Source organism: Phasianus colchicus, chromosome 7 (assembly GCF_987193195.1).
Source record: "Phasianus colchicus chromosome 7, bPhaCol1.hap1.1, whole genome shotgun sequence".
NCBI lineage: Eukaryota > Metazoa > Chordata > Aves > Galliformes > Phasianidae > Phasianus > Phasianus colchicus.
Genome location: NC_143442.1, coordinates 22,409,243 through 22,435,159, shown reverse-complemented (window position 1 = coordinate 22,435,159; position 25,917 = coordinate 22,409,243). Strand labels below are relative to the sequence as shown.

The 25,917-nt window shown below is 36.5% G+C and overlaps 1 protein-coding gene across 7 annotated transcripts in view; it reads left to right on the top strand.

Annotated features, from left to right (window-relative positions):
• Positions 1-25,917, top strand: part of ZNF385B (zinc finger protein 385B) — a 153,363-nt gene that overhangs the window by 120,553 nt on the left and 6,893 nt on the right. For all 7 annotated transcript variants that reach the window (XM_031601356.2, XM_090144107.1, XM_090144112.1 and 4 more), the window contains one exon: positions 11,084-11,243. In XM_031601356.2, the coding sequence (XP_031457216.1) occupies positions 11,084-11,243 (160 nt within the window). The remainder of the gene's footprint in view (positions 1-11,083; positions 11,244-25,917) is intronic.

Below are 25,917 nucleotides of genomic sequence, written 5' to 3'. Positions count from 1 at the left end.
TGGATGAAGCATCATGATCATGCCAGTGGTAGTGGTAAAAAGCAGTTCCTTTCTAGAGCAGTTTTTCATAACAGTACATTCATAAACAACCTGGAAACTTGATTTTAAAATGTACTGAGACTCTGGTCAAGTTATTAATACTAGAAAATACTTGAATATAAAATAAAGCTTCACAAACATTTCATCACCAGAACATACAAGAATATTTGGAGAACAAGTTTTACAGTTGAAACACTATTCTGTTCAAAGCTGTCCAACCTTTCATTAGATTATTCAGTTTCTCATGGTAAGCTTACATGAGATTTTAAATCTTTTCTCCAGTTCAGTCTTCTAACCTTGAGTTATTTGTCTGCACATGTTATCTTTTCAACCCTCTGCCCACTCCCCAAGTGTGAGAATTTATTTTACTTAAATATCACTTCTCCCCTGCCCCTGTAAAAATCTGCAGTCACAGTGTTTGGTAATGTTAGCATCTTTTCAGTTCAGATCTTCAGACTCTTTTGTAATTCCTTGACAGAGTTTTTGGTGTCTTTTTTTTACATGCACAAACACAAATGATTTCACGTAGCTGTTACTCCTTGAAAGGATGATGCAATTTCTAATCTTTATGAGGAAGGCAGTCAGATATTTTTTGACCATCATATCCACTGAATCTTTCAGTGGATCAATTCCACTCTGCAACTTGCTAAGAATGTTTTGAAACCCTTTTAGTGGCAAAAAAAAAAAAAAAAAAAAAAAAAAAAAGATAACTTGCATCAAATCTTTGAGCATAGCACACTATAGAAGATTTGCAGTTCATCCGCTTCAGTTTCTTTTTCTGTCTCCACAAAGTTGATGTGCTCCTTGTACACAATGGGCATGTTGTTTCTTTGAACTTCCTTTGACCTAAATTATGCAAGCAAATAAAATAAAACCAACCAAAAAGTGGCTGTTAGTTTTATTTTATTAAATGAATTTCATGGTGTTTGAAGTTCCTGACCTGATCCTAGTATTGATTTATCTATTATATGAATAATGTACAAACCAATAGAAATTTGTCTGTGAGAAGAACGTTGGTTTCCTTGCCTGTAATCTTGTATTCACACTGTTGGTACTCACTGTTCTGGATCAATAGACCAAAATAATTCTGACTTAGTCAACTTATATTTGTCAAACCTCCCGTTAAGTTTGCATAGTAAATTGCAAAGGTTTCAGATTTCTTCTGCTACTGTGTCTGCAGTGAGAGTCCGGAGGAGGGATCTGCAGCTGTCCTTGGGCAGGAGGTAAAGTCTAACAATCAGGGTTCAAAAATATTTTAAAACAAGTTGTCTTCGTTCTGGGAGTAAATACATCTAATGTTGAGGTGATGCCTCAACCTTTATCTTCAGAAATAAAATTTGCTAAGATTGTTACTTTTCTCCTAACATAATATGAGAAAAAAGTTATGGGTTCTGCATTACTGGCCCCTCATCTGGTTTCTTCACAATCAGATTGGATTACTTTTTGTTGTAATCAAGTGTTGTTTGTATTTGTGTTTCAAAGAAGTAAAACCTAAACAGCAAAAATAGATCCCTGCAAGGCTGTGGTCAGCCTTTTTGTTTGCACAAAAGAGAATTAATTATTCAGAAACAATCCTGTGTATATGCAAATAGAGATGGCTGAAACAAGGCATATGGGAAATAGCTGAAGTACTTATAAAATGATTGAGGTGAGTCCAAACTGTGAACTGTTTACCTAAAGGGATGAAAACCAAAGAGTTTAGTTTCAGTGTTTTAAAAATAGAGTAACTGACAGCTTTTAAAATTACAAAGGATGCAAAAGGAGACATTACATGGTAGGGGCTGGTTTAGTAAAAACAGAATAAGAAGAATAGATCTTTGATAGTTACTTAAGCTATTTTACTTGTGTGAGGGTATAAAGAAAATGTGACCTAACAATTTCTAATGGTATGGGAATACTTTTTTAATGTGATTTGTGTAGAAAATATGAAAAAGAAAATGTAATCAATCTTTTTCTAGAACGTTGTAAGTTGGTGTGTATATAGTTACAGGAAGGTTCTATGCACTGTCGATAAGTGTCAGTGACTCAGTATCCCCCTTGTTCTTTTTTCCATTATCTCTGCTGTATACCATTAAAAGGCAGAGGCTACATGCTTTACTTGTACAATATTTATGCAAATTCACTTGTGCATTTGGGAAATGTTCATGATTAGCACCTTTAGAAATTAATATTATTAACATTGCCAGTGGGCAGACAATTGAGTTAAGGAACATCATGTCTTTCTCAATTAAGGGAGATCAAATTTACATACCTGTGTTTCCATTTGCATACATTCAAGCACTCTGTATTATTATTTCATAAAACCTAACAAGTTGTTTTCAGCTACAATTTTTGTAGAGAGATACCCAAGTATTTGTCACATGCTATAGGAGTATGTAGAAGTACTTGTTTTGGTAAAATCTGCCAGTTAAAGCCATATCACAGCACTCCTGAGACCATCATGTGGCATAGTGGTCCTACTGTTTCTGGTAGTTCAGATTTACACTAATATATTTCAAGGAAAATTGGCAAGGGTGAAATACAGAAGCACATCCAAATTTCTGTGTGTTGATATGTAGAAACATTTCAAGAAGTGTTTTGAGCTACTTTAATTGAGGGCTGTAGCCTAATGCATTTGGTTTTGTTTTGAATTTTCAGAAAGGTAAAAACAAGTAAATTAAAGTGGCATGGAATATCATGTTACTAAAATCAAGCATTTTGCATGGAATAATTTTGATTTAGCAGAATTGGTTTGGAGATACTTTGAGGGGAAAAAAGAAATTACTTGAGAGGGACAGCAGACTGACAAACTTTGATTGTGGAATGCATAAAACTGTTATTGTGGAAAACAATTCTGAATTCCATAATGAAATAAGAATTTGAAATAAAAACTTTCTTTCTCCCAGGAAAATGCAGTTTTGGAATGTCTTCAGATTTCCTGTTAGATCAGGGATAGTAATCTTCTCCAAAGGAGCTGAAGCTTCCTCTTGTTGAAAGAGGCATTTGATGTGATGCCATCCTTCCTAGAATTCATTGGCGGCAGCTTGGAAGCTCATTGTGGTTTAACTTAGCAGGTGGCTCAGCATCACAATCATTCAGTCACCAGCATCCTGTGAGTGAAGTGGGGGAGGGGATAGAAAAAAACAAAGTAGAACTTGTAGGTTCTATTTACTAAGACAGATTTAAACTATTTATCAAGATGTAAAAGGAAGAGAACAGGGAAAAAAGAACGTTAATAGTAATGATAATTGTATATATAAAAAAAACAACTGATGCACAATGCAATTGCCCAGTGCCCACTGACTAATGCCCAGGGAGTCCTTAAGATGTAGCTGCCTGCCCAACCAACTCTCCACAGTTTTTCAAGGTTTTTTGTGCATGATATCATATGAAATGAATGGCCTTTGCCCAGTTTTGTTCAACTGTTGTGGTTCTGTCTTCTCCCAAGTCCTTGTGCCACTCAGTCCTTCCCTTGCTGGCAGGACAGTATGAGAATTTCCTGCACTTTGAAGTCAGGGACTTGGAATTTATTTGTATGGTTAACACTGAGCTGATATCAGTGAGGCTGCTTCAACAAAACTTGTCCCGTGACCTACTTAAGGTGCTCTGGCTGGTACTTAAGAGCAACTTAAACTAAAACTAAGTGTCTTGTGTCATTTGGGTAACTGGGGTATCCAAACCTGAACAGTGGACTTGACAGAGGGTGCTCAGTCCATGGTCAGGCAGGACACCTGAGGACATCACCAACTGTACTGAACACCTGTTATTGGACACAGCAATTCCAACCCATTAACCTTGCTTTCTGTTTTCTTTTTCTTCTCTTTCTTTTTCCCTTTCACTCCTCCAAGTGGAGTCTGGGAGCAGAATATCATTAAAAGAGAGAAGTATTAAAAAAATAGGAAGTTAGTAAGGTTCTCAACATTGAAGGAAAGTGAAATGTCAAAAATATCAGTACAAATTAAAGCAAGGAAATTTTTTTCTGAGCTAACTTTTATGATAATTGGTAACGGAAATCAAATAATGTTGAATAAAGTTGGAAATGTCAATTTAAGAAGGATAGCATTGCAAGGATTGGTAGCTGATGAGTTTGATTTAATCATAGTAGCAAGAACTGAGATACATGTTTCAGAATGTTTTAACTTTATTCTGTTGTGAAGTGGAACATGCTTCTATAGAAAACTGTTTAAAAATATGTATTAGCCATTAACAGTTGTGGTCAGATTTGCTCCGGTATATTAGAACAACATAGATGTATCTCTGCATCAAAATGTCGGTTAACAACATTTTTATTGTTCAGTTTCTACATGATGATGAAACAGCATGTGTTCTATGGCTGTAAATTCGAGTGTTTCAGTAGAATTCAAGCTCTGGTTTGGTGTTCTGTCCAGCTCAGAAAAATAGGGAAATATCTCCATTATATTCACTGCCACCAGAGACCATCTTGCAGAAGAGAGAAAATCCTCTTTGTGGAGCAGATTGTGGTAGTGAGTCAGACCTTGCTCTTGCATAAAGGCCACCAGAGCAAGGGATGCAGCTACAATCCACCAAAAGAAAACGAGATGTGCTGAAAAAGATTTAGCCTAGCTTTTCAAAAATAGGTTTTTCCTCTTACGAATCCTGGGACTCCTTTCAAACCTGTGGTTATATCTGTATGGATTGTGGATAAGCTTTGCTAAACAGGTTTTCATATTAACTGTGTAGGTATGATTTGTTAATTATTTATGTTGCAGACATTCTAGCAGATACTAAAAGCAGCTTGAGTAAGGTCTGCCCTATTTTTATGGAACTTATAACAAGGTCCAAGTAGCAACAGGGCATCGGGAAGATGGCTGTTGCTGTCTCCCAGAGATTTCTTCTCTACTTACTCTTGGCTTGCTCTTCTACTTCTCTTTGGCACATACACCGCAGCTGCTATGTGGCACCAAATCATTCCAGCAGCTGTGGGGCTTAGGCCAGACTGTGCCGAGCTGTCTGTTCTACTCTGCTGTAGCAACTGGCACTGTCAGCTGCAAGAGAAGCATCAGTCAAGTTGCAAGGATACCTGTTAGGCTTTGGCAAAACTTTTTCTCCATACTTACAAAATCAGTAAAATTCTATTTGCTCTTCTCTTCCATTATTTGTTTCAACAGTCCACATTTTTTGGAGCTTAGGCGCTAGCTAATATTGTTGGTGCTAATCTACTCGCTTTCCTCTCCATCTGTACTCCAAACTCAAATATGTTACACCAGCAGACTGCGCGATTTGTTTGTTTGCTGGGTAAAAAGAACATTAATAGTTTTTTTTTCTTTTGTTTTTCTTTTTTTTTTTAAAGTCATCTGTTGATTGCTTCTAAATGAAATATCTGCTTCCCTCAGTGTCCACTGTCCTTGTCTGTAGGAAGCCAGTGGGTACCACCTTGTTGATACAACATCCTCTCATTGACATAAGTGCGTGTCTGCACAGCTTATTGCGCTCTGTGATTGATGGCTCTAAGTTGGCGCTGCCTTTTGACATTGCCTGCAAAGGCTCAGAAATTACGTCAAAATGCCTTGCAGGAAGATGCAACAGTTGGGCATTAAAAGATGCTGACAGTCAACTTATTATTGTGTATATTTAGCTAATAAAAACGATGCAATAATAGTGATCATCTTTTTTTAAAAAAGCCAGAAGGCAACTTTTAAAAGTTGAGGCTAGTGTTCCCAAATCTTATCTTTGCAAATTTGAATGGATGTCAAAAAGGTAACATACAAAATAATCAATGGCATCAAATAAAAATCTACAGAACTGTCACCAGCTTTTGTCAAATGTTTTACGTTTTTTTCTTATAAATAAAACTATTGGAGCTGATGCTCAGGGTTTGGAGCATAGCAGAGCAGGTAGGGGGTAATTAAAAGCATAAATCTCAGGAGCTTGTGAAGGCAATTTTCTGTTTTGAAGACAGATCTGACAAAATGATGAAAGTTGTTAGCTTCATCATGACAGAAATACTGCGTGATTGCAGGGTGCAGAGTTATAACATGCTGCAAGTTCTCTTCCAAACCAACTATTTAATAAAGCAGCTAAGTTTGACTAGTTGCTTTCTTATGATGTGACCAATTTTCACCACTTTTCCATTTTTTCATTTTCATAGTAATCTATCTTAATATTTGGAGCAATTTAGTTTCACAAAGCTACTGAGAACTTCAAAAATAATACACAGCTTTGTGTAACTGACTACTTCAGTTTTACAGATTACTTCAATTACATCTATTCTTAACATCAATTACATCTATACTTAATATCAGACTACAGTTAAAATTATTCAGCACAGGTGCATCATGTTGTCATTGAAGAGATCTGATAGGTTCATATTTCTTCTCTACGCAGTAATAAATTCAGTTAATTAGCCATTCATACCCCAGATAGGTTCTCAAACTCAGTCATTTGCAACTGTCAAAATGAATAGTGCTGATTTCAAATATTCTGTCACTCCCTGCTCCTGACAGGGGCAATTTCTGTCATGTTTTGTACTGTAGCTGTAACTGAATTTTAAAGGTTTCTTGAAGGTAATATGGCAATCAATGACTCTATGATCTGCGTGTTTCCTAGTTATCTTTCTTTTTCTTATATGTATCTGTAAACATATATATATATGTAACTTTTATCAAAGCTACTGATGGTACTATATGCTAATTGTATTCACCTGCTCCAAGAAAGCATGCTTACATGTAAAGATGAAGATTTGCATTGCTGATGTTTTATTAGATAGAATCTCATATATAAGGCAGTGCATTATGGCTATGTATGTAGACTTACAGACAAACATGCTGATGCTTAGATTTAAAACTGAAGTTGATAAGCAAAAGCAGAAATTCACAACAAATTTTAGTTTTTGAATAAAATCTAACGTTGTGTATCTCAATGGAAAATGTGTTTAAGAGAGGAAAGACTTCAACCAAGTCATTAATCTTATGGCATTCTAAGTTTGCTAAAAATGTCATAGTATCCCAGAATCATAGTATCCTTAGAGTTGAAAGGAACCTCTGAAGTTTATGTAGGCCAACTGCCCTACAATGAACAGGGATACCACAGCTAGATCCTTCTCAGCAATTTAGAAAGCATTTGGTTAAACAACGATCATAGTAATGAGAGTTTAAAATTTTAGTTTGTGGGATGTTTAGTTTTTAAAGTATAAGAAATAAATGTAGCAATTTGTTTGAAATGAAGCATTAATTATGCTAGTACTATTGAACTGTGACACGATGACATCAATAAAATTATTTCCCTTCATTGATCTATTCCTACTGTAAATATACACTGGAATAAATCACTGTGCAACTACAAAGCATCATGAGTACGAGTATTGTGACATCACTTAAGGTTACTTACTTTGGCTTTCAGATCTCTCGTTTTCTTTTCTCATTTTTAATTTCGTTTGTTATTTTATTGGAGTTTACATTAGAACTGGTAAGTTCCCTTTTATGCAACATGTGTTTTTTAAAACTTCTGGATTGTCAGAGCAAATGGAAATGAACGTTCAGTTTCTTTTATAAGCTGAAAAAAATGAAAGAAATTGTGTTGTGGCTTTTTCCAAAGATATGTTTAATATTTCAGTCACACATATTACAGAAGCCCATAACTTGTAATATATTGCTGTATTGTGCCAGAAACAGGTTTTTAATGGGAGTTGGAGAAAATAGGCTTGCATATAATGCGGTGCAAATATCTTATAAAAGTAGGGTTAGTTATGCCCGGGACATTAATAATCAGAATAATTGGTACCAGGAATAATCATAACATGCTTTCTAATTTCAGATTGCCATGGATGCCCTTTTCTTTTGTTTACCATTACTACAGGAAATTATAGGGAGTAATAATTTTTTGTAAGAATTAGAGGAAATTCTGTTCCATGTTGTTTCCACATTTTCGTTACCAAAAGCAATGGAATCAAATGATTTATTTCATAGTGGGTAATAAGCAAGCTCAGATTTGCAGATACCTCTGAAAACATTACTTCAGCACCACAAGGGATGCTCCTCTGACTTTGTTTGAAAAGAATATTTTTATTTTCATGCACAGAACATGTATTGAAAGAGCCTAAGAACGAAAGCTTTAATGAAATCCAATGGCTGGAAGCTGAGACTAGACAAATTCAGTGTAAAGATTAATAGAATGTACTTGAAAAAATTTACAAAAGGTAGCTTTTCTGCCCGCCACCCAAAAAAGAAAGGCTGGTTTGAGCAGCCTGGGGAAGACTGACATTTTTGGACACTATGCTTAAGTGGTCACAGCGGCACTTTTGGGCCATATAATGTACAACCATGGATTTGTTATTGCAAAGATAGTAATTATGCAATTTAAATCAAAGGTGAGGCCATGTGGCACAATCCAGGGGGCTTTGTTTTGTGTTTATGGAAGTCTTAATTTTAATTCTGCTTGGGCTTGTTTGTTTTCAACAGGTCTCATGTACACTATGTGAGGATTGAATGAAGGGAATCAAAGACTATCGTAGGTTCTGACTGATATTGCTGACACTATTATTGCAAATATCAGCAGAAAGGCTTATTATCAAGGATTTGACTGACTAAGCCTTTCTCTTGAGTGCACCTATGTCTCCTGTGTTGTAGCTTTGGCCCCAGACAGTACATGGTCCTACCAACAGCACAGTGCACACGGAGCAGAGTTCAGTTATTTAAAGGGACATCATCAACTTGTCATCAACTTTCGAGTGCTCCAGTGGAGACCTTTGTCCTTGCTGTTATTGGAAATTAAAAGTATCATAATGGAAAGGGTATGCACACCCCTTAATTTTGAGCTTTGATTTCTGTACATACGTACAAGCCTGTGAATAGTTGATTTAACTTTTTTTTATGCTTGATGCTCCTTCTAGCTCATCACGTAGCAACAGCAAAGTGCAGAGAAATGGACAAAGCTTGGCAAAAGTGGAGAGAGGCAGGGTGATGGCACTTTGCTCCTGTTCCTGCTTAAGGTGCATCACACTAACAGGGTGCAAACAATCTGCACTCCTCTACCTTGCTCAGAGCTGAGGAGCTCCAACCCAGAAGTTGACAAGTGTCCCTTTAAGTAGTGCATGTAGTAGTAGTGATATAGCTGTGTAGCTTTTCTTTATAATCCTTAAATTGCGTTTGTACGTGTCTTAAATTCCAAAGATTTTAAAATCATCATATAACTTAATAGCAAGTGATGAATAGAGCCTCTACTGTTTTTATGATGAAGATTGAAAAGAGTCTCAGTTTCAAAGGAATTCAAAATAAGTTTATCTAGGAGCTTTTCTTACTGAATGCTTGCGTACTGCAATCTGTTTTAAAAATATATAGCCACAACATGTCACTATACATGCTGTCCTTTTCAGGTAGAAAGCACTGTTTCACAAGGTGTAGAATCACAAAGCTTCAGTGTGTAAGCACTTCATCCTCTGTTTTAACTGCAGTTCTCCACCAGTTTTAACTGTACATATAGTTTTTGCGAAGATTCCACCAAACTGTGTATTCTGTTGTCTAGTCCAGCTGTTTCTACTGTTCACTTATGCTCTTCCATACAATAAAATGTTTATTACATGCTGTCCCACGGTGACTGTACTGTAATGCCTATTTCTGCTGATCTTATGACAATTTCCTCATTATGGCAGCACTCTTTCTAACATCTGAGATGTTTGGATCCCATAATTGCTTTTTATAAAGCATGTAATTTGTTTCATTTAACACAATGAACTAAATAACGTAAAAAGTGTTTTTGCATGGACTAGCAAAAGTTTCCTTGCACTGATGTTATATGCCAGGTGCCAAGGTGTGGTCATCTTGCTACATGAAGCATGCTTTCTCCAAGCATTTTACTTTGAAATGTACTACAATATTAACTTGTATAGTTAATATGTAACCTTCAATAGAGGCACCTAGTATTACCTCTCAAATCATTAAGAGAAACATAAAGTTTGGAAATGGGAAAAATGCAATGCTGAATAGTATGATGGAAAAATGTTATGAAAATAGATTGTGTTTTGTATGAAACTGTGTCAAGAAACGCATTGAAAGGCATTAGTGGAAATGTCCAGACATTGAGGTTGAATTAAGTTTGTAGTGCTTAGGCTTTGCAGCTAATGAAGTGGTCTGACTTGTCAAGGTAGTTACAGACCATCAGGAAGAATAATGAGGGATTTAAAATCAGTGAACAAGCATTTGTTTATGTGTCTTTAGGGGCGCAATTTCAAAAACACTAAGCTAGTTTCTGTAGATAGATTTACTGCAAAGGTGAGGCGAACATTTCATCTTGGTATTTATTTGTGCAGTTCTATCTGGGCAGACCAAGAAGAGTACATACGTTCAGTGCTTCAATGCAGGAAAAGAAGAGAAGGAAAAAGAGCTTCTCTACTTCCTGTCCTTCACGTTCCCCTTTTCTTAGTCTTTGGGGGAAAAAAAAAAAATACATATATATATACACACGCACACACGTATGCGCGAGGCAATTTATAGAACAATCAAGACTGATAAATATTTCAATTCCTGTGTTTCATTTGGGTCTGTTGAAGCTTATAGGTATGGTGTTTCTTCTTTTTATCCCTTTCTGCTTGATCTAATAGTGAATTTATAATGTTGTTAATGCTTGTTTCAATTGCTGTTAGTGTAACAATGGCAATACTTTGACTTCTTTGCTAGATCAAACAGAAAGAAATGGATTTTTTAATCATGTTACAGGATGATACGTGTTTCTAACTACAAGCAATAAAGACTAGGGAACAGTTCATAAAAATTGAGCAGCATCTTCCTCAACTGGGCTTGTTTACATTTGTATAGCTCTTTAAATCTTTAAGCAGCATGGAAGCAAAGAATTAGATTAGAAGTAGCATAGCTGTATCTAATCCTGATGCCTTTTTTTCCAAGTTCACAAAAGCATGTACTGTTCATTAAAATCCTGTTGTATGAACATATGAGAAATTATATATGGGAGAACAGTTACTATAAAGCTACTATAATTTTTCAGCTGGGATAATATGGTGCCTACTATTGAAAGTGTCACTTTTCTGCCTTATCATCCATTGTGTTATACAAAAGTACAGATAAAAGTGAGCCTGATTTGTTCTCCTTTGTAGAGCCAGGCCGAGGCCCACTACAAAGGAAGTAAGCATGCCAAGAAGGTGAAAGCACTAGAGGCAACGAAAAATAAACCAAAAGTTGGGTCTTCCAAGGACAGCGCAAAGGCTAACCCAAGCTGCTCCACGCCAGTCACAACCAACATCTCTGACAAATCAGGTCAATGAAAGCTTTTTGTTCTATCCATTCTTTTTCTCCTTTTGTAGATGTGTGTATGAAAGAATCTTATTTCATGATGCTGATCCATATCTTGTCTTTTCCAAACTGTTTGTTATATTTTCTTGTATGGAATTGATTAGTTTTGATGTTATGAAGGCTTTTTTTTCCCCATCTGATTGCTGACATTTGGTGAGTTAATGTTCTCTTATCAAATTTACTCATGTAAGCTGTTATTCATGTGGCAGTAGTAATGGATGTGGGTGGGTGTCAAGTCTGAGATGTGTGTATTTAGCTGAGGCACAAGAAATTTCTCTAAAAAATTTTTCCCTTCTGAATAAAATAATACTGCTCATGTAAAAAACACACCCACAGAAACGTAGTGAAGCCTCATGACACAGCTATTTCCTGATTTCCACAGCTCGTTAGTTCTTTAACATTTTTTTTCCCCTTGATGTCAGTAATCTGAGGAAGATCAGTAACACTAATTGCAGTGCAGTTGTTTGAGCCACTTTCAGCTCTGTCAGTATTGTGTTACCAGGTGAAACAAGAGAATTTCCTGAACTCGCTGACAGTCTGAAATATTGGTCATCCAGGAGAGAACACCTAATGTGGGTTAACAAACTGTTGGTCTGATCAGCTGGTTGTGTGTGATAAGCTTGCTGCTGCTTTGATAGCCACTTACCTATTTACAGAGCTGAATTTGACTCAGATTCCATAGAATAATTGGCAGAAATAGTTCTCTATCAAAACTAAAGAAATGGGGGAAAAACATCCGAATTTCCATAACAATGGCTATTTGTTTCCCTGTTTTCTCCATACCAGGAAAACGGTGCTTGGGTCCTTAGCAGTGCTGATGGGTGCCAAATTTGGGGATGATTCACCTAGAAAATCACACTTTTTAGATTTGAGTGAGATAACATGAATCCAGTAATATGTCCAGGGAAACAAGCCAAGTTACTGTAAAACAGTACCAAAGTACTGTCTGCTTTAAATAAAATGTGCATTATTGAATGGGAAGAGATTTAAAATATTTGATAAATATTTTACTCTCTGTTCCTCTATAAATAGCTTCAGTTAAAACAGTTTACTATTCCAGGTGTAAACTGTAAAATCTCACACAATTCTTCAGGAAGATTTCCATTAAAACTTCAGAGGAATTAACATGTTGCAATACATGCTGTGAGCACATAGCTGTTCTACGTGCTGCCCTACTTGTGTCAAGTAACACAATTTGCATCCTTGTTACCAATCCCCTTGTCTTCCTTTCCAAATATTTTCTGTAAGTCTAGCACTATCTTACGTGTCTCTTAGGCCAGACTGCAAGATCTGTCCCTGACTTAATTTTCTTCTCTGTAGAATGTATCTAAATCTTTCACGTCTTTGTGTTCACTTTTTGAGAGGAGATAAAATAATCTAGCCAACAGTAAGGGAAACCTGTTCCTGATATTGCAATATTTTCCCTGTTTTGACATTATGTTGTTATATGCTATTAATTACTTGACAAAACTTAAACAGATTGCCATCTGTTGGATTATACAACCGCAAGTGTTTCTACATTCAAAATAAATCACAGTGGCAATTCAGTGTAATGCTGTCTTCCAGCCTGGGAAAGGGCAGACTGCTTGAAGAATCTATATCCCATCATTGCTGAAACTGTTGTTTAATCACTGTAAGGATTTCTAGGTTCCTGAGAAGTGTTTATTAAAAAAAAAAAAGTCATTCTTCGTATCCTTTCCTTGAGTATGGAAGGAGAAAATAGAAAATGAGAAACTAAACAAGGAAGAGAGTTTTAAGTTTGTGTTCCTTTGTTACGTGTTGCACTTGTGCTAGTATTTATGAAGAATGGGTAGGGAGTAGCATAGTTCATTGACAACCTCAGTTTACTATTATGTTATGTATGTCTGCTAATAAAAGGACACAACAGGCACAACTCACCACTTTTCTGATGTGCTGTCATTTTGAGTGACATGTCAATGTCTGCCCTGGAGCTCTCTAGACAGAATGATTGCTATATGTTGAGCTGAAATGTCAAGTTTGCTGCAAAGCCACATCTTTTGTGGGTCAGACACAACTGTTTTGGATGTCATGCTATTTTTCAGAAGTAGTAGATCCAGAAAAATAACTTCACCATTAGCTCAGCTTGTGCGATGACTCTATCAGCTGTTCCTTTCAATGTGGGAAGCGTGGCTGGTGGTAGAGCTACAGCGGTTAAATTAATATTTAAGGTGTTTTGAGGGTTTCTGAGAAGGATGTGGCTTCCTGCAGATAGAACTTGCCTCAGCCGGATGTATTCTGGAACCTGGTCTGAGTATGATGATGCCGCATGCCGCATTTGTATGAGAGTGGTCTCTGCTGCTGTTAACAACACAATACGATTCAAATAACTTTTGTAAATTGATCATCAGCAACCATGTAATGATAAAGCTGTAGTACACTGATGCTGAGTTTACTGCATCCTCAGGTAAGTGGGTGTGTTTATGGTTTGGACTGCACTGCTTGTGACACTGCCAACTTTTTTGTTGGTGCTTTGAAGCGTAGTTACAAGGCAGCAGCATTAATAGGACGGGGAGCTGCTCTTTCATGTTGGGCAAAGATTACCTTCCTTCCCTTCCAGGATTTCAGGATGGCTTCACACAGAAGTGTGCATGTATGAGGAAGACCCCATTAAGTGGTTAATGAAGTCCTTTAGACTGAAAGATATTGTATTACTGTGTTGTACACAGACACATGAAATTTACATGTGCACGTATATGTATTTCCAATAGAATGCAAAGCACAGCTTTAGAAAAGGGCATGGGCAGCAACAAATACATAGCAGAGTTTAGAATATGCTAAGTACATTTTAAATGTGGCTCTGAGGATGTAACAGAAGCTGGGGTCCATGATCCCAGCCTAGCATCATCTGCTGTGAGCAGATATGCTTACAGTGACACGTCCATCAGGAATATATATGGTAATAAATGGACTGAAATGTCACTATTTACTTATCAAACAAATGTGAAGTCTTTGATCATACTTCTAAATCAAAATAAATTGTTCAAAGTGAAGCAGACAGATGATGCATTATTACTTGCTTTGCATTTTGCTTTGATATAAAACTCAAAGTAAATGCAACTGTTTTAAACTTTTCAAAAGTCAAAACCAGGATAGAAAAATAAGACCTTTTTCTGACTTTGAGCCATTCTAGATATAATCTGTTTTCCATGTGTCAGTGAGAGCTGTTTGTGAAATGATATTGATGCACATTTCAAGTTCAGTTCTCATTCAAGTAAGATCTTCAGGCTCTGCTACCTGGGTTGTGTTACAAATTATTCCTTTGGATGGTCTTTGAAAAGTCCTTTTTGTTCAGCTTGTATATCTCCAGTATTAGGCATGCAAGCAGGCTGAATTCTGGACCTGTTTCAAATTCTGGCTCCTCTCACTATAACTTTGTTCTGTAAGTGCATCTCAGGGCAGCTCAGTGTCAAGTTCACAGTGTTGTGACAAAGCATGAGCAGTCCTGTGCTCATCTGCAGTATATGGTGAGGACAGCAGTGATGTCATGTAACTGGAATGCTGCTGTTTGATCCAGCTGGGGCTCTTAGGAATTACCCTAGTTATTTCAGCCTGGTAGAGTTGCCCAGTGAGTTAGCTCAGGTTTTGAAAACAGCCTAGACCTGTCGATCAACAGAAGTGCTACTTTGTCTTGTAGATGTATGGTAATAAGTTGGCTTATATAGGTCCTTAGATAGGACTGGAAGCTCCAAGCTTTATTTAAAAAGTTGACCTTGAGGGTTTGTCTAAGATTTATAATTCATTGAGGGCTTCTATGTGGGAGCTTTGACAATAAAACTGATTTTTTTCCCCCTTTTGTTCCTAACAGTAGAGTGCAACATATTAAATCACTTTTACCCAGGCACATTACAATGGATTGGATTTCACCAGTGTCCCAATTACCAGTGCTGCTTATTCATCAGCTGCAAATGAGGTGTAATGTCCCAAGGGAGGCTTTAGTTCATATTTCACCAGTCCACCATCAGGACACTCCCTTAGTCCTGTTGTTTGAGTCGCTTATTATAAAATTCTTCCTGCCAATGCTCAAATTCTTAACTTTTCCATGTGCTTCTCTGTACTTTGAGTAGTCATTCTGCAGTTTGGTGTTGATGAACTCCTGAGAGCTCCTGGAGGACTCAAGGTCTTTCTTCACTCAGCCTGTCATAAAGTTAACTCACCCAGATCTAAATCCCCACCTCAACTGAAAATGACTACAGGTGCCATTAACAGAAAAATGAGCTCTGTGACTGACACAACTGATGAGTTGTTGCAGTGCCTGTTCAAACTGAAAGAGGTCAATTTTTTCTTTCTTCAATCATTATATCAATCAGAAGGACGCGTAAGTTGGAGATGGCTTTGTAGAAACTGTAAGCCTTTTCTCCTGCATATAAGCAGAAGTTCTGCATTAAAAAATACATTGTAAAATTAAATAAGACTTTTTTTGGATTATTCTGATATGTACTAGAACATTCACGGGTCCTGTATCGATAATGCAATGTACTGTTATTACTTCTTCCAGTTATAAAAATTGGAATTTTGTTGAATAGTTTGTTATTTGGCATTCTTAAAATCATGCGTGTTTTTGGGTAGAGAGAAGGACAGACATTAGGCTAAATGAGACTGATCCTGCTAACGTAGCTGGACTTTGAGGCACAACCTCTCGGCTACTGTTTTTTTAGTTATCTATCTACAATCATTTAAGGAATTCACATATATACATTGAATCTCTCAGCAACTCTTTTCTTCTTACATCAGACATCTGTTTTTCTTGTTTGTTCTGTTAATGTTGCCTGATGAATATCCAAAGATTATTTTGAATGGTAATGGAATGATAAATGAGTATAGAATGTCACAACTTACTAGCTTATGATAAAACAAATTTGTATATTTCCACAGAGAACATGATGCCATAGAGATGGCACAATGACCTCAACTATTATGTGTGATGTCATTCTTTGTAATGGTTGTTCTTGCAACATATAACAAGTGATCTTGAGTCTTCGGGTGAGAAAGTGGAAGAAGGAGAAAAGTGAGACTAAAAAGTAGCAGCTAGTAAAAAGCAGGTGTAGGACTGAAACACCAATGTCACTCATCTCCTTTGACAATGATCCTGAGGCATCTGAAAAGGTGAGGGTTATAGATTGGGATTTTGTAAAATTTCCAAAAGAAAGAAATGATATATCCTTTCAGTTTCCTCGAGATGGTGGTGGTTCTGTTGGTAAGTGACTACTATTTGCATGAGAAACATTCAACTTGTGAACCAAGCACAAGGTTTGTTCTTAGATGACTAAGGAATTGAAATCAGGGAAAGTTCTCTTAATCTGAGATGGACTGAAATTAGGCCTTTAAATTTGTTAGGAAAAAAAACTCCAAATAAAGACAGCTCCTGGTTTTGTTGTTTTTTAACACAGCTGGGATGGAGTAGCTTTGTGTCTGTACTTAATATTTCCTTATTAACGAAATATATTGCTGAAGAATTAAGGTCATGCTTTTAATGCCAGATATGTAGCTTTTTCACATAACCAGGGAATAAATAGCAGAATACTGGTGATTACTCATGCAGTTAGGAGTGGAATAGAATTTTATTTGTATCTAGTTTGCCTCAGTAAGAGGTTTTGTTGTCTCTAAAATTTGAGAATGAAAGGTCTTTCAGTGACTTTAGTTTCCAAATGTAAAATAGTATGTTGGACTCAAGGCTGTCTCTTCAGGTTATTTTGGTTTAGCATCTGAACCAGATAAATGTTCTATTTCAGAACCATTTTTTTCTAGAAAACATGTACATAAGCATAAGTGAGGGAAACAGTCTCACCAGTGGCTTTTTCTGTATTTCTCACCAACTATTCTTAAATAGTTAAAGGAAAGGAATGCACTTCTAAGTGTAATCTAGCAGCAATTTTCACACATCTAGGGTTTTTTTTGGTAAGCATTATTTTTACTTATATTTATCTTCATTTTTGTAATGTGTGCGAGCAGCATTTAGAATATAATGTCCAAATGCTTGTTCAGAAATTCAGAATCAAAACCAAAGCAAAGATGCCTGTGGCTGATGCATAAAACAGTAAAATAGGTCTTTTGAAAATCCTCTGTGTTACACTTCCAGCTATAATTATACAACCATTGCATTACTGAATTGGTGTGAGAAAGATGCTACACTTCCTGTAGCATAAAAATGCATACATGGTCAATAGGTTGTGTTTTATTTCCTTATTCCTTATTTTCAAGGAGAGTGAAAATACTTCTGTGTCTGTTAAGCAAATTATATACAATTTATTGGATAAATCTTTAAAGCATTACTGAATACTCGCAGTCCTCAGGCAGACCTGCTGCTGAAATCAGTGAGAATGCACAATTATAGATGTAATTTAACTAAAATGAAGATGAGTGTTTCATAGTTGGCTTCAGTGGCAGTTCTGTCCAGGCAAGTACTGAATCAGTAGTTCAGACACAGGCCCGTGAGAATGCATTGCATGCAGAATGTCAGCTCTTCTTGATTCATTTATTTAGACACCCATAAATTTTATATTGAATTCCAAAGCACTTTAGCAGCTGTGGGTAGAATTTCAAGATCATTTAAGCACAAAATGCAAGTGAAATGTATTTCTAGTAATATATTTTTGGTTCACAGGTGGAGGACATAACATTAATTTTATAAAAAGAGATGATCCAAAGCATTTTTAGGATGTGAGGGATACCTAGGTAGAATATACTAAGTTTGTTATAATCCTTGAGTATTATTTTTCTAAATATGCTTATACTGTTAAAAGGTTAAAAAGACTAAGCAGTACTATGGAAAAGCTTGCATTCCTGTACCAGTAAAATAAATGTGTCGCTCTGCAATAGGAATATAAAATATTTACTGAACAATAGATGTCTGGTGTCAGAGAAAGGTACATTCTATCAGCTAAAAGATTTATTGTAGCTTGGACAAAAGTAACATTTTGTAATAACAGATCATATACTATACTTCCGACTTTGCCAAATTGTGTAAAAACTTTCCAAGTTTGTTTTAAATTTTTCCATCCCAGCCAGTACAGACTGGCATGGCTTAGGAAAGATGAAAGCTTAAAATAATTTTAAAATAAATTTGACTTGGCAAAGAGTGACATTACCCAGGAATGCAAAGCTGCAGGACGTTTTCACTTTAAGCATACTTCCTGAACAGAGGGATTTTTGTAATGTGAACTCTCCTTGTTGACTTGTAACTTTTACATAGTTACTTTGATTTATGGTTTTTTTGTGTATGTACCAGCGTACCTGGAAAAATAGCCACAAATATGCAAAGAACTGACTAAAAACTGTAGGTGATACAGTAGGATCGTTTCAAAGGCAGCCAGTAGTTGAAACACTGGCTTCCCTCTGTTCAAGAAGATGTATGGGTAGGTATAGAAACAAATTTTGCAAGGCAAGATTTTGCACTTTCAGACACACATGGGCTTTTGAATATTTTCTTATTCTTAGTCCCTTTCCATAAGAATTATGCCCATCTCAAATTTCAAAACTTGATAATGTTGCATTTTTAATCCAATTAGTTGCAAATATTTCTGTTACCTGAAAAAGGGACACTTTCCTTTGTAAATGTCTTTAATATGCCAATTCAGAAATAAAATATCCAAGAAATTAAGTATCAACATCACTGTTGTACCATAGCCAAGCAAGCAATACTTCTGAAATGAAAATGATACTTCAGCTCAGTCAATTGGGGAGTAGTGATGCAGTTAATCAAATAATCAGTCTAGCTACAGACCTCACTCAATATTGCAGAGCCATCCAGACATTTCCTGATGTAGCTTCAGTATCTCAACAAAATATGTTGTAGCTTATTTCAGTGCACATTTGTGCCTGAAATGAAAAGCTTTATATTTATAGCTTCCATTTGTTTCTCATCTTTGTATAGAAACAAAATTGGTTTTCTTTAGAATGTGTCCAACAGATTTATTTCATGTAACAACCTTTCGTTATGTGAAACCTAGTCATTTTTCAGATGGGCCTCGGGTACAAGGAAAAGCATTTTATGAGAACTAAAGGTAATCAGTGGGTTAACAAATTCACTGTGCTATCTGATTTGCATGTAGGTTTGCAGTGGAATTTTTCTAGAACAGAGCCCTACGGGTTTTTCTGTCTCATTTCTCAGTAGACTGCACAACTGGTGAGATACTAGATATTTTGTCTGGCAGCCAATAGAGTCTCATTATTCAGCAAATGTGGAGATAAAACAAAAAAAGTTTTCAAAATCCTTTATCAAAGTTAACTAACTCTCTTAATGAGTGGCAAGAAATAATCTAATGCTCTTTGTTGTGGGTTTTTTTCTTTTTTTTTCTTTTCTTTTTCTTTTTCTTTTTTTTTTTTTTTTTTTTTTTGAGCAATGAGTGGTAAGGTGCAGGACAAAATGCCTGCAAATGCTGTAAAGGTTATGACCTCTAGTGACTTAATTGCTTTCCTGCTATTGCTTTCATGGCATGTATTACTCATAGTACTCATATTTTTCCTCATAAAAAGGATAATTAATTGTTTAAATTCATGCTTTATTCTTTTATAACAGTGTGAGCCAGCAGATGATAAGACTTTCTGTGAAGAACAATGGTTTGATCCCTGCTTTTTTCACTGGAGCTATTGTCTGCCTTTCTATTCAGTAGAGTTTTTCTGCTGATATACTGAGGAAGGCCCTTCTTGTCCTTCTATTAATTCTGTCATTGATCTTCTTCTCCTTCTGTATCTTAGTTCAAGTCAAACAGGACTACAGCAACTATTGTTTCTAGTGTGTTGACATATGGATCGTCTTCCTTTGCACAAACCTATACCCCAGGGTGGATCTAGAGTTTGTTTATCCTTCGTGTACAATGTGAATAAATAAGTTTCTCCCACCTTCATTTTATTTTATCATCTTTTTTTTTTTTTTTTTTTTAACTTTTTTATTACTTTAATCCACGCTTGTAAACTGTCTGACCGTGATCTCTCTACTTTCATGATTTTCTCTTAAATGCTTTGAATTTTGTTGCAGTATTTCTGTGGTGCAGTTTCTCATGTCCAGTCTTTTCTTCCTTTAACTGTTTCTTGCTAATATTTTTCATGGTTTTTCATTTTCACAATGGCATCATTTTCCCTGTCTTTAACAAATGCAGTTGACTTAAAGTCAAGTATGCTCAGAACCAGTGCTTCAGGGATTCTCTTGGGCTTTCAAAGGGAAGAAAGCAGTAGATCTTCTGTGTTATTTCACCTTTTTCTCCCCAAGCTAAAACTACTGATTTTCTCTCTCCAAACTCTTTATGTCCTTCACTTTTAGAGTTCTACATAAGACTGTGTTCTGCTGTAGTGTGCTTTCAGGATGCTGACTTGCACCTACCACCCCTTAGCTGCTGCAACCAGCTTTGTACCTTTTCTAGTCCTTCTGTTTGTGAAGATCATTCTACCAGCAGCTGCCAAACTTATTTTTGCTACAGTCACCTCTGAATTATATATATAAATATTTGATATATATATACGTACATTAAATATATATATATATATATATATGTATGTATATGTATGTATGTGTCTATGATGGACAGAAAAGCAGAAGAAGGCTTGTGAGAAGGCTGCCACAGTGATGCCTCTGTTGATGACCTGTTGCTCTTTCTCTTGTATCTGTCTGTCTTCAGCTGTGATCTCTGCCCTTAAACTGCAAATCATTTGGTCTGGGGACTGTCTTATTGTTGTGTGTGCAGAAAGTTTAGAACAGCGAGGTCAGATAATGGGTTGCAGTAATATCAACTCTTTTCAGCATTACCAATGGCTGTATTCAATATAGTGTAGGAAGAAACTAAGTGTCACTTCTTATTTTTTCGATCATACGTGCCAAGCATCCAAAATACTAAGTTTTAACTGAGTTATAATTTTATCTTTAAATTGATACATTTTTACTCTGTCTTTATGGATGCCAATTTAACTACAGTGACGAGCTTTTCAACAAAGTTCCTTGTATTATATACGGCTGTAATTAATGTAACTGATTTTACCTTTGGTACACACTTGATCAGGGAGAGAATGTTTATACAAGCACGACGATATGATTGATTTCCTCTTCCCATTCTGCAATCACTGAATGCTTCATAGGTTGTTTAATGCAGCCCAATATTCATAGGCATATTTGGAGTTATTGACATTACAGGCAGAACCTGTGAATTGGTTTCCCTTCATACAGCTCCACTGGCTTGGGAGATATGCCTGCTTTACATCAGAGTCCTAATTAGTCTCAGAACTCAGCACTTTGGACCAGTACCAGTGCCCAGAAAAACAGCACAAGTGAACTCTGGACTGTTGTAAGACAATATTTTTGTCACACTTCTAGTGACAGCATAAAGCTACTAAGGATCAGAGCTGTGAAACCCATAAATAAAATACAAACACATCCTCTCAAAAATCACTTTTGGTTTTAGGTACCATAACAAATGGTGTAGTCAGAAATTAATTTAAGGTGTTAGACTCATCAAACTACCTGCATTTTTAACAGTTGTTCTTTTGGTAGAGAGGCAAAGCACCGCAAACATGTCTGATAACACCAAAGGCAACTAACCATGCATCATCTGCTCTCTGGTAGCATGATATTGACAGCCACAAAGTGATCAAGTTGTACTTTATTTTCTTCATGCACAACTTGCTACTTAAGCTGTTGTGAAACAGAAGTTTATTGGAAATATACATTTTGTGTATCTTCAGTAATAAAAACTGCAGGTGAGCATGTTGTAGGATGTAAGCAATTACAAACAGTGATACAGAAAACCTGTATACTACAGAATAGCTATTTGAATTTCTTAGTTTATACGTGGAATATAGAATTCTGCTTTCTTAATTTTTGTTACAAATCTGAATTTGAAATCTGAATTTTGAGTTAATTTTTCAGTTTTAAGAACGCCTACATTGTCATCACAAAGTCTGAATTGGAGCTTCTCTGTAATATGCAGAAATCATCACTCTCATACGAGAAAAAAAGAAGGTGGTTTCTGAACAGTAAAAAGCAAGGCCTACTGGCACATTTTAGTATGACAAGAGATGATTTATTATACAAATTGGTATTGTACAAATGCATATGTAACAATATTATAAACTCTTGACATGAACCATGAACACAATGAGCTCTCTTAAAAAATACCTTGTAAACCAAACTGCTAAATGTTAAAAGGAAAAAAAGAAACTCTTTGCTTTCTGCGTGGCATTCATCAATGGTTGATCTCTGTGTGGGGCAGAGCATTCACACACTGTTGCCTGGAACCAGGAAAAGAAACTGCTGCACAAAGGCAAAGCAGGCTGCATCTCAGGGAAGAAAGGTGTATGGCAGTGGCTTCACCCCTTCACACACTTACCTGGAGTAGGATTTCAGGGTTAACAGGTGGGTCATAAACTATGCAATAGCAACAGCAGGGAGAGCAGCACAACGTACAAAGGAGAAGGGTACATCACTTGGGCTGGTCATGCACTGGGAGGAAGCTGGAACCTGTAAGGTGTGAGCCTGTCAGATGTTATCCTGTGCGATTGTCTGACTTGGATGCGAAAAGCTGAAATGAGGCGCTGCTAATGAGATAAATAAGCCTTGAATTCTGGCATGATACTGATGCAGATGTGAGGCAAACAACCACAAATGCACGAGAACAACTTCAAAGTGGAATTGAAACAATGTAAGTAGGCAACAAGAGCATTGATATTACTGAGCCCAAAGCAATACTTAATTAGCTGCTTTACTTTTTCCTTGGGCTCTCTTTCAAAATAAATGCGGGCTTCAGTAAGAACTCAAAATGAATCACTGATTTACTTCTCTTGAGTCCTGAGGAAAAGGGAGACTTAATTTAAAGAGAGGCATTTAGCACAGATGAAATATGATCCTTCAGTGTGGAAAACAAGCATAGTCCAATACAGTGCAGCAGCAAGGGTTAGATGTTCAATAGCCCCTTGCATGTTTGTCAGGCAGGATGCACCCACTCATGTGCTGGTTTGGCCTCTGCCCAGCTCTGTTGAACTCAGCAGGGTTGGCCCAGGTGGAAAATTCGGGCCCTTGCTCACTAACACTGAAATAACTAACACCAAAATACTCTGATTCTACAGCCACGTTGAACCAGCCCCATGTATTTTGTAGTGAGCACAGTCTGGAAGCATTTGTATGTGTGCAGGCATAAGCTTTCTCTTCTCTGATTTCTGCTTGGAGACGTAATTTAATATAAGTACAATAAGAATGGACTTCATCCTGCTTTGTATTTACATCTGATCTGCATTTCCTGCTCTTTGCACGTTTAAATACTTGGTAGGCATTTTTGTCCCAAACAAAACCGTAGGTAATGGTGTTTTGAATTCTGTAGACTGAAAACAGTAAGCTATTATCCAAAGCCCATCTGTGGAAGTGCAATTTTCTGATTTAGAAAGCAGAAAAAAGAAACAATTCTGGTCCCAGTGCAGAGAGAAATATGCACTTCTCAGTGTACTTTCTGTAGGAGTGAAACTGCCTAATAACATCACTGTTATGATTTTTGAAGATACTCTGCATTGAGCACTCAGAACAGTGGAAGGAAACATCAATTCATAAAGGGGCATGTGTCTCTCCATGTACATGTATAGTCACATGGATGAGGACCTGATGGTGTCAGGAAGCTCTCCCAGGGATGCTATTACATGAGCTGTGGTTCTTTTTAAAAGCTGAGATGCTGACAGCATTTTGCATAGCTGGACGCTGGTAATTCCCCTCCACTTCTCCAGAATTTTTCTTAACAGGGGATTATGCATTATATACTCCAGAATTGTTTTGTATTATCAGGAGTGAAAGCACTGTAAATCTTGGAAATATTTTAAGTATTGAAAGACTGTTCATCAGCAGACAGTTGAGGCTCGGAATTGAACATCCCTTAATGTGAGGAGAAGTGGGAAATGAAGTCTGGAACTTTTCAGTCAGCTTTGGCAATGGAAAGCTGTCACTGGTGGTGATCAGTGGCCTCTGTGAACTGGGTCTTATCCTCATTGTTTAGGATCGTACTCCACAGGTGCCTGATGGCAAATTCAGAGCTATATTCTTATTCCAAATCCTGTCTTGTTCTTTAATGGCCTGAAATGCAAAACACTAAGGACCTTCCTTTGCTGGATTCAGGCCCCCACACCTTTGGATGTGATGCCACTGGCAGTCTAGCAGAGTATTGTGTAGAACAACAAGTCTGTTTTTCTGTAATGTGAGCTCACAAATGGCAGCAGTTCAGCATGTTTCCGTAGTAGATATTAGCGTGATTGGGAACTTTCCATACTGAAATCTCTTTAATTTAGAATGTCAGCGGATGTGATTTATCAAAACTCTGTTTTATGAATACTCACAGGTCATACTAGGTTTGAGGGTTTTGCAGATGTAACTGATTACTATAGCGATGTTAAAACTAAATAGTCTATAAGCTATGATTCAACATCACTTTCTTCTGTCATACTTTATCAATCAAAATACTTTCAGAATCTCTTTATTACAAGTTCAATCCTAATAGTAGACTTCATACTCGATCATTTTGTATGTCTTATATAGTTCATATTGTGCATTTTCAAAGTATTGTTATAGCTATTTAAAAATATATTCAATTCAAATATTAGAATTTCCTTTCTCCCAGTTTTTAACAATTTAAAATTGATGTACTTCAATGCACTTCTGGGAAAACTGCCAAAATCTGTGGGCTTGAGTATCAAAATGCCTGTTCATAGTTGTTATGCACTTTCAAGTGTTTGTTGCAGGGAGTACAATCTTTTTTTCAGAAGTCTTGGTTGCACAGTCTTGGCCGGATGCATGAAGTGATGTTACTTACTGAGTCCAGTGTCTGTATGCATAAATTGCAAGGGCCCATATTTTACAGTGATGGAGTGTGCAAAATAATATCTGTTTTTCAAATTGGTTTTTAAAACTGTGCCATAGGTTTAATGTAGGATCAGAGTAGTTTTTAATAGTTTGCTGTTATGTAGGTGTTGTACTTTCATGATAAAAGTTGGTTCCTGTTGCAGAATATATAAATGTAATGTACTGTAATACTGAATATGTAAAAGTATTCTTTTGAATCTGAAGGATGCTGAAAGTGTCACGGCTTCATGAGGAGAAAATGTGTTGTAAGTCAAGGCAGAATCTAGCAGTGGTCATAAAGGTAGATTTAGGACATTACTTCGTCTCACCAAAACCATTTAAATATTAATTGCTATGGGTAAATGAGTAAGGAATGCTCTTCTCGTTCCTTTCCAGGTTTATTTTCTCTGAAGTAGAGGAAACAGTCATCATATGGACTTGCAAAAGTGATAGTAATGTCAAGTTTGTGGTGTTTCTCACAAGAGAATTAGGTATTTTTAGATATAAATATAAGCAATCAGAAAGGAAAAAAAAAAAAAAGACAATGGAAATGGAGCTATATGAGTTTCTAATTTGTTCTGATAAAACAAGAAATCTTAATTTTGGGAAAATGCTCGTCTGCATCATCACTTTCTATGCTTTGCCCCATCTGTTTTGAATTGTGCCTACTTTTTGCTTCTGCTGCAAGTGATCAAACTATGAGTAATCCTAAATGCAGAGCTGGCTCTTGGTATTGCATTAATCTCTGACACACTGAGATGTCAGGGCTGATCTTGCTTGGTCTCTAGCAAAATTAGATCTCTACTACCCTTCTGCATA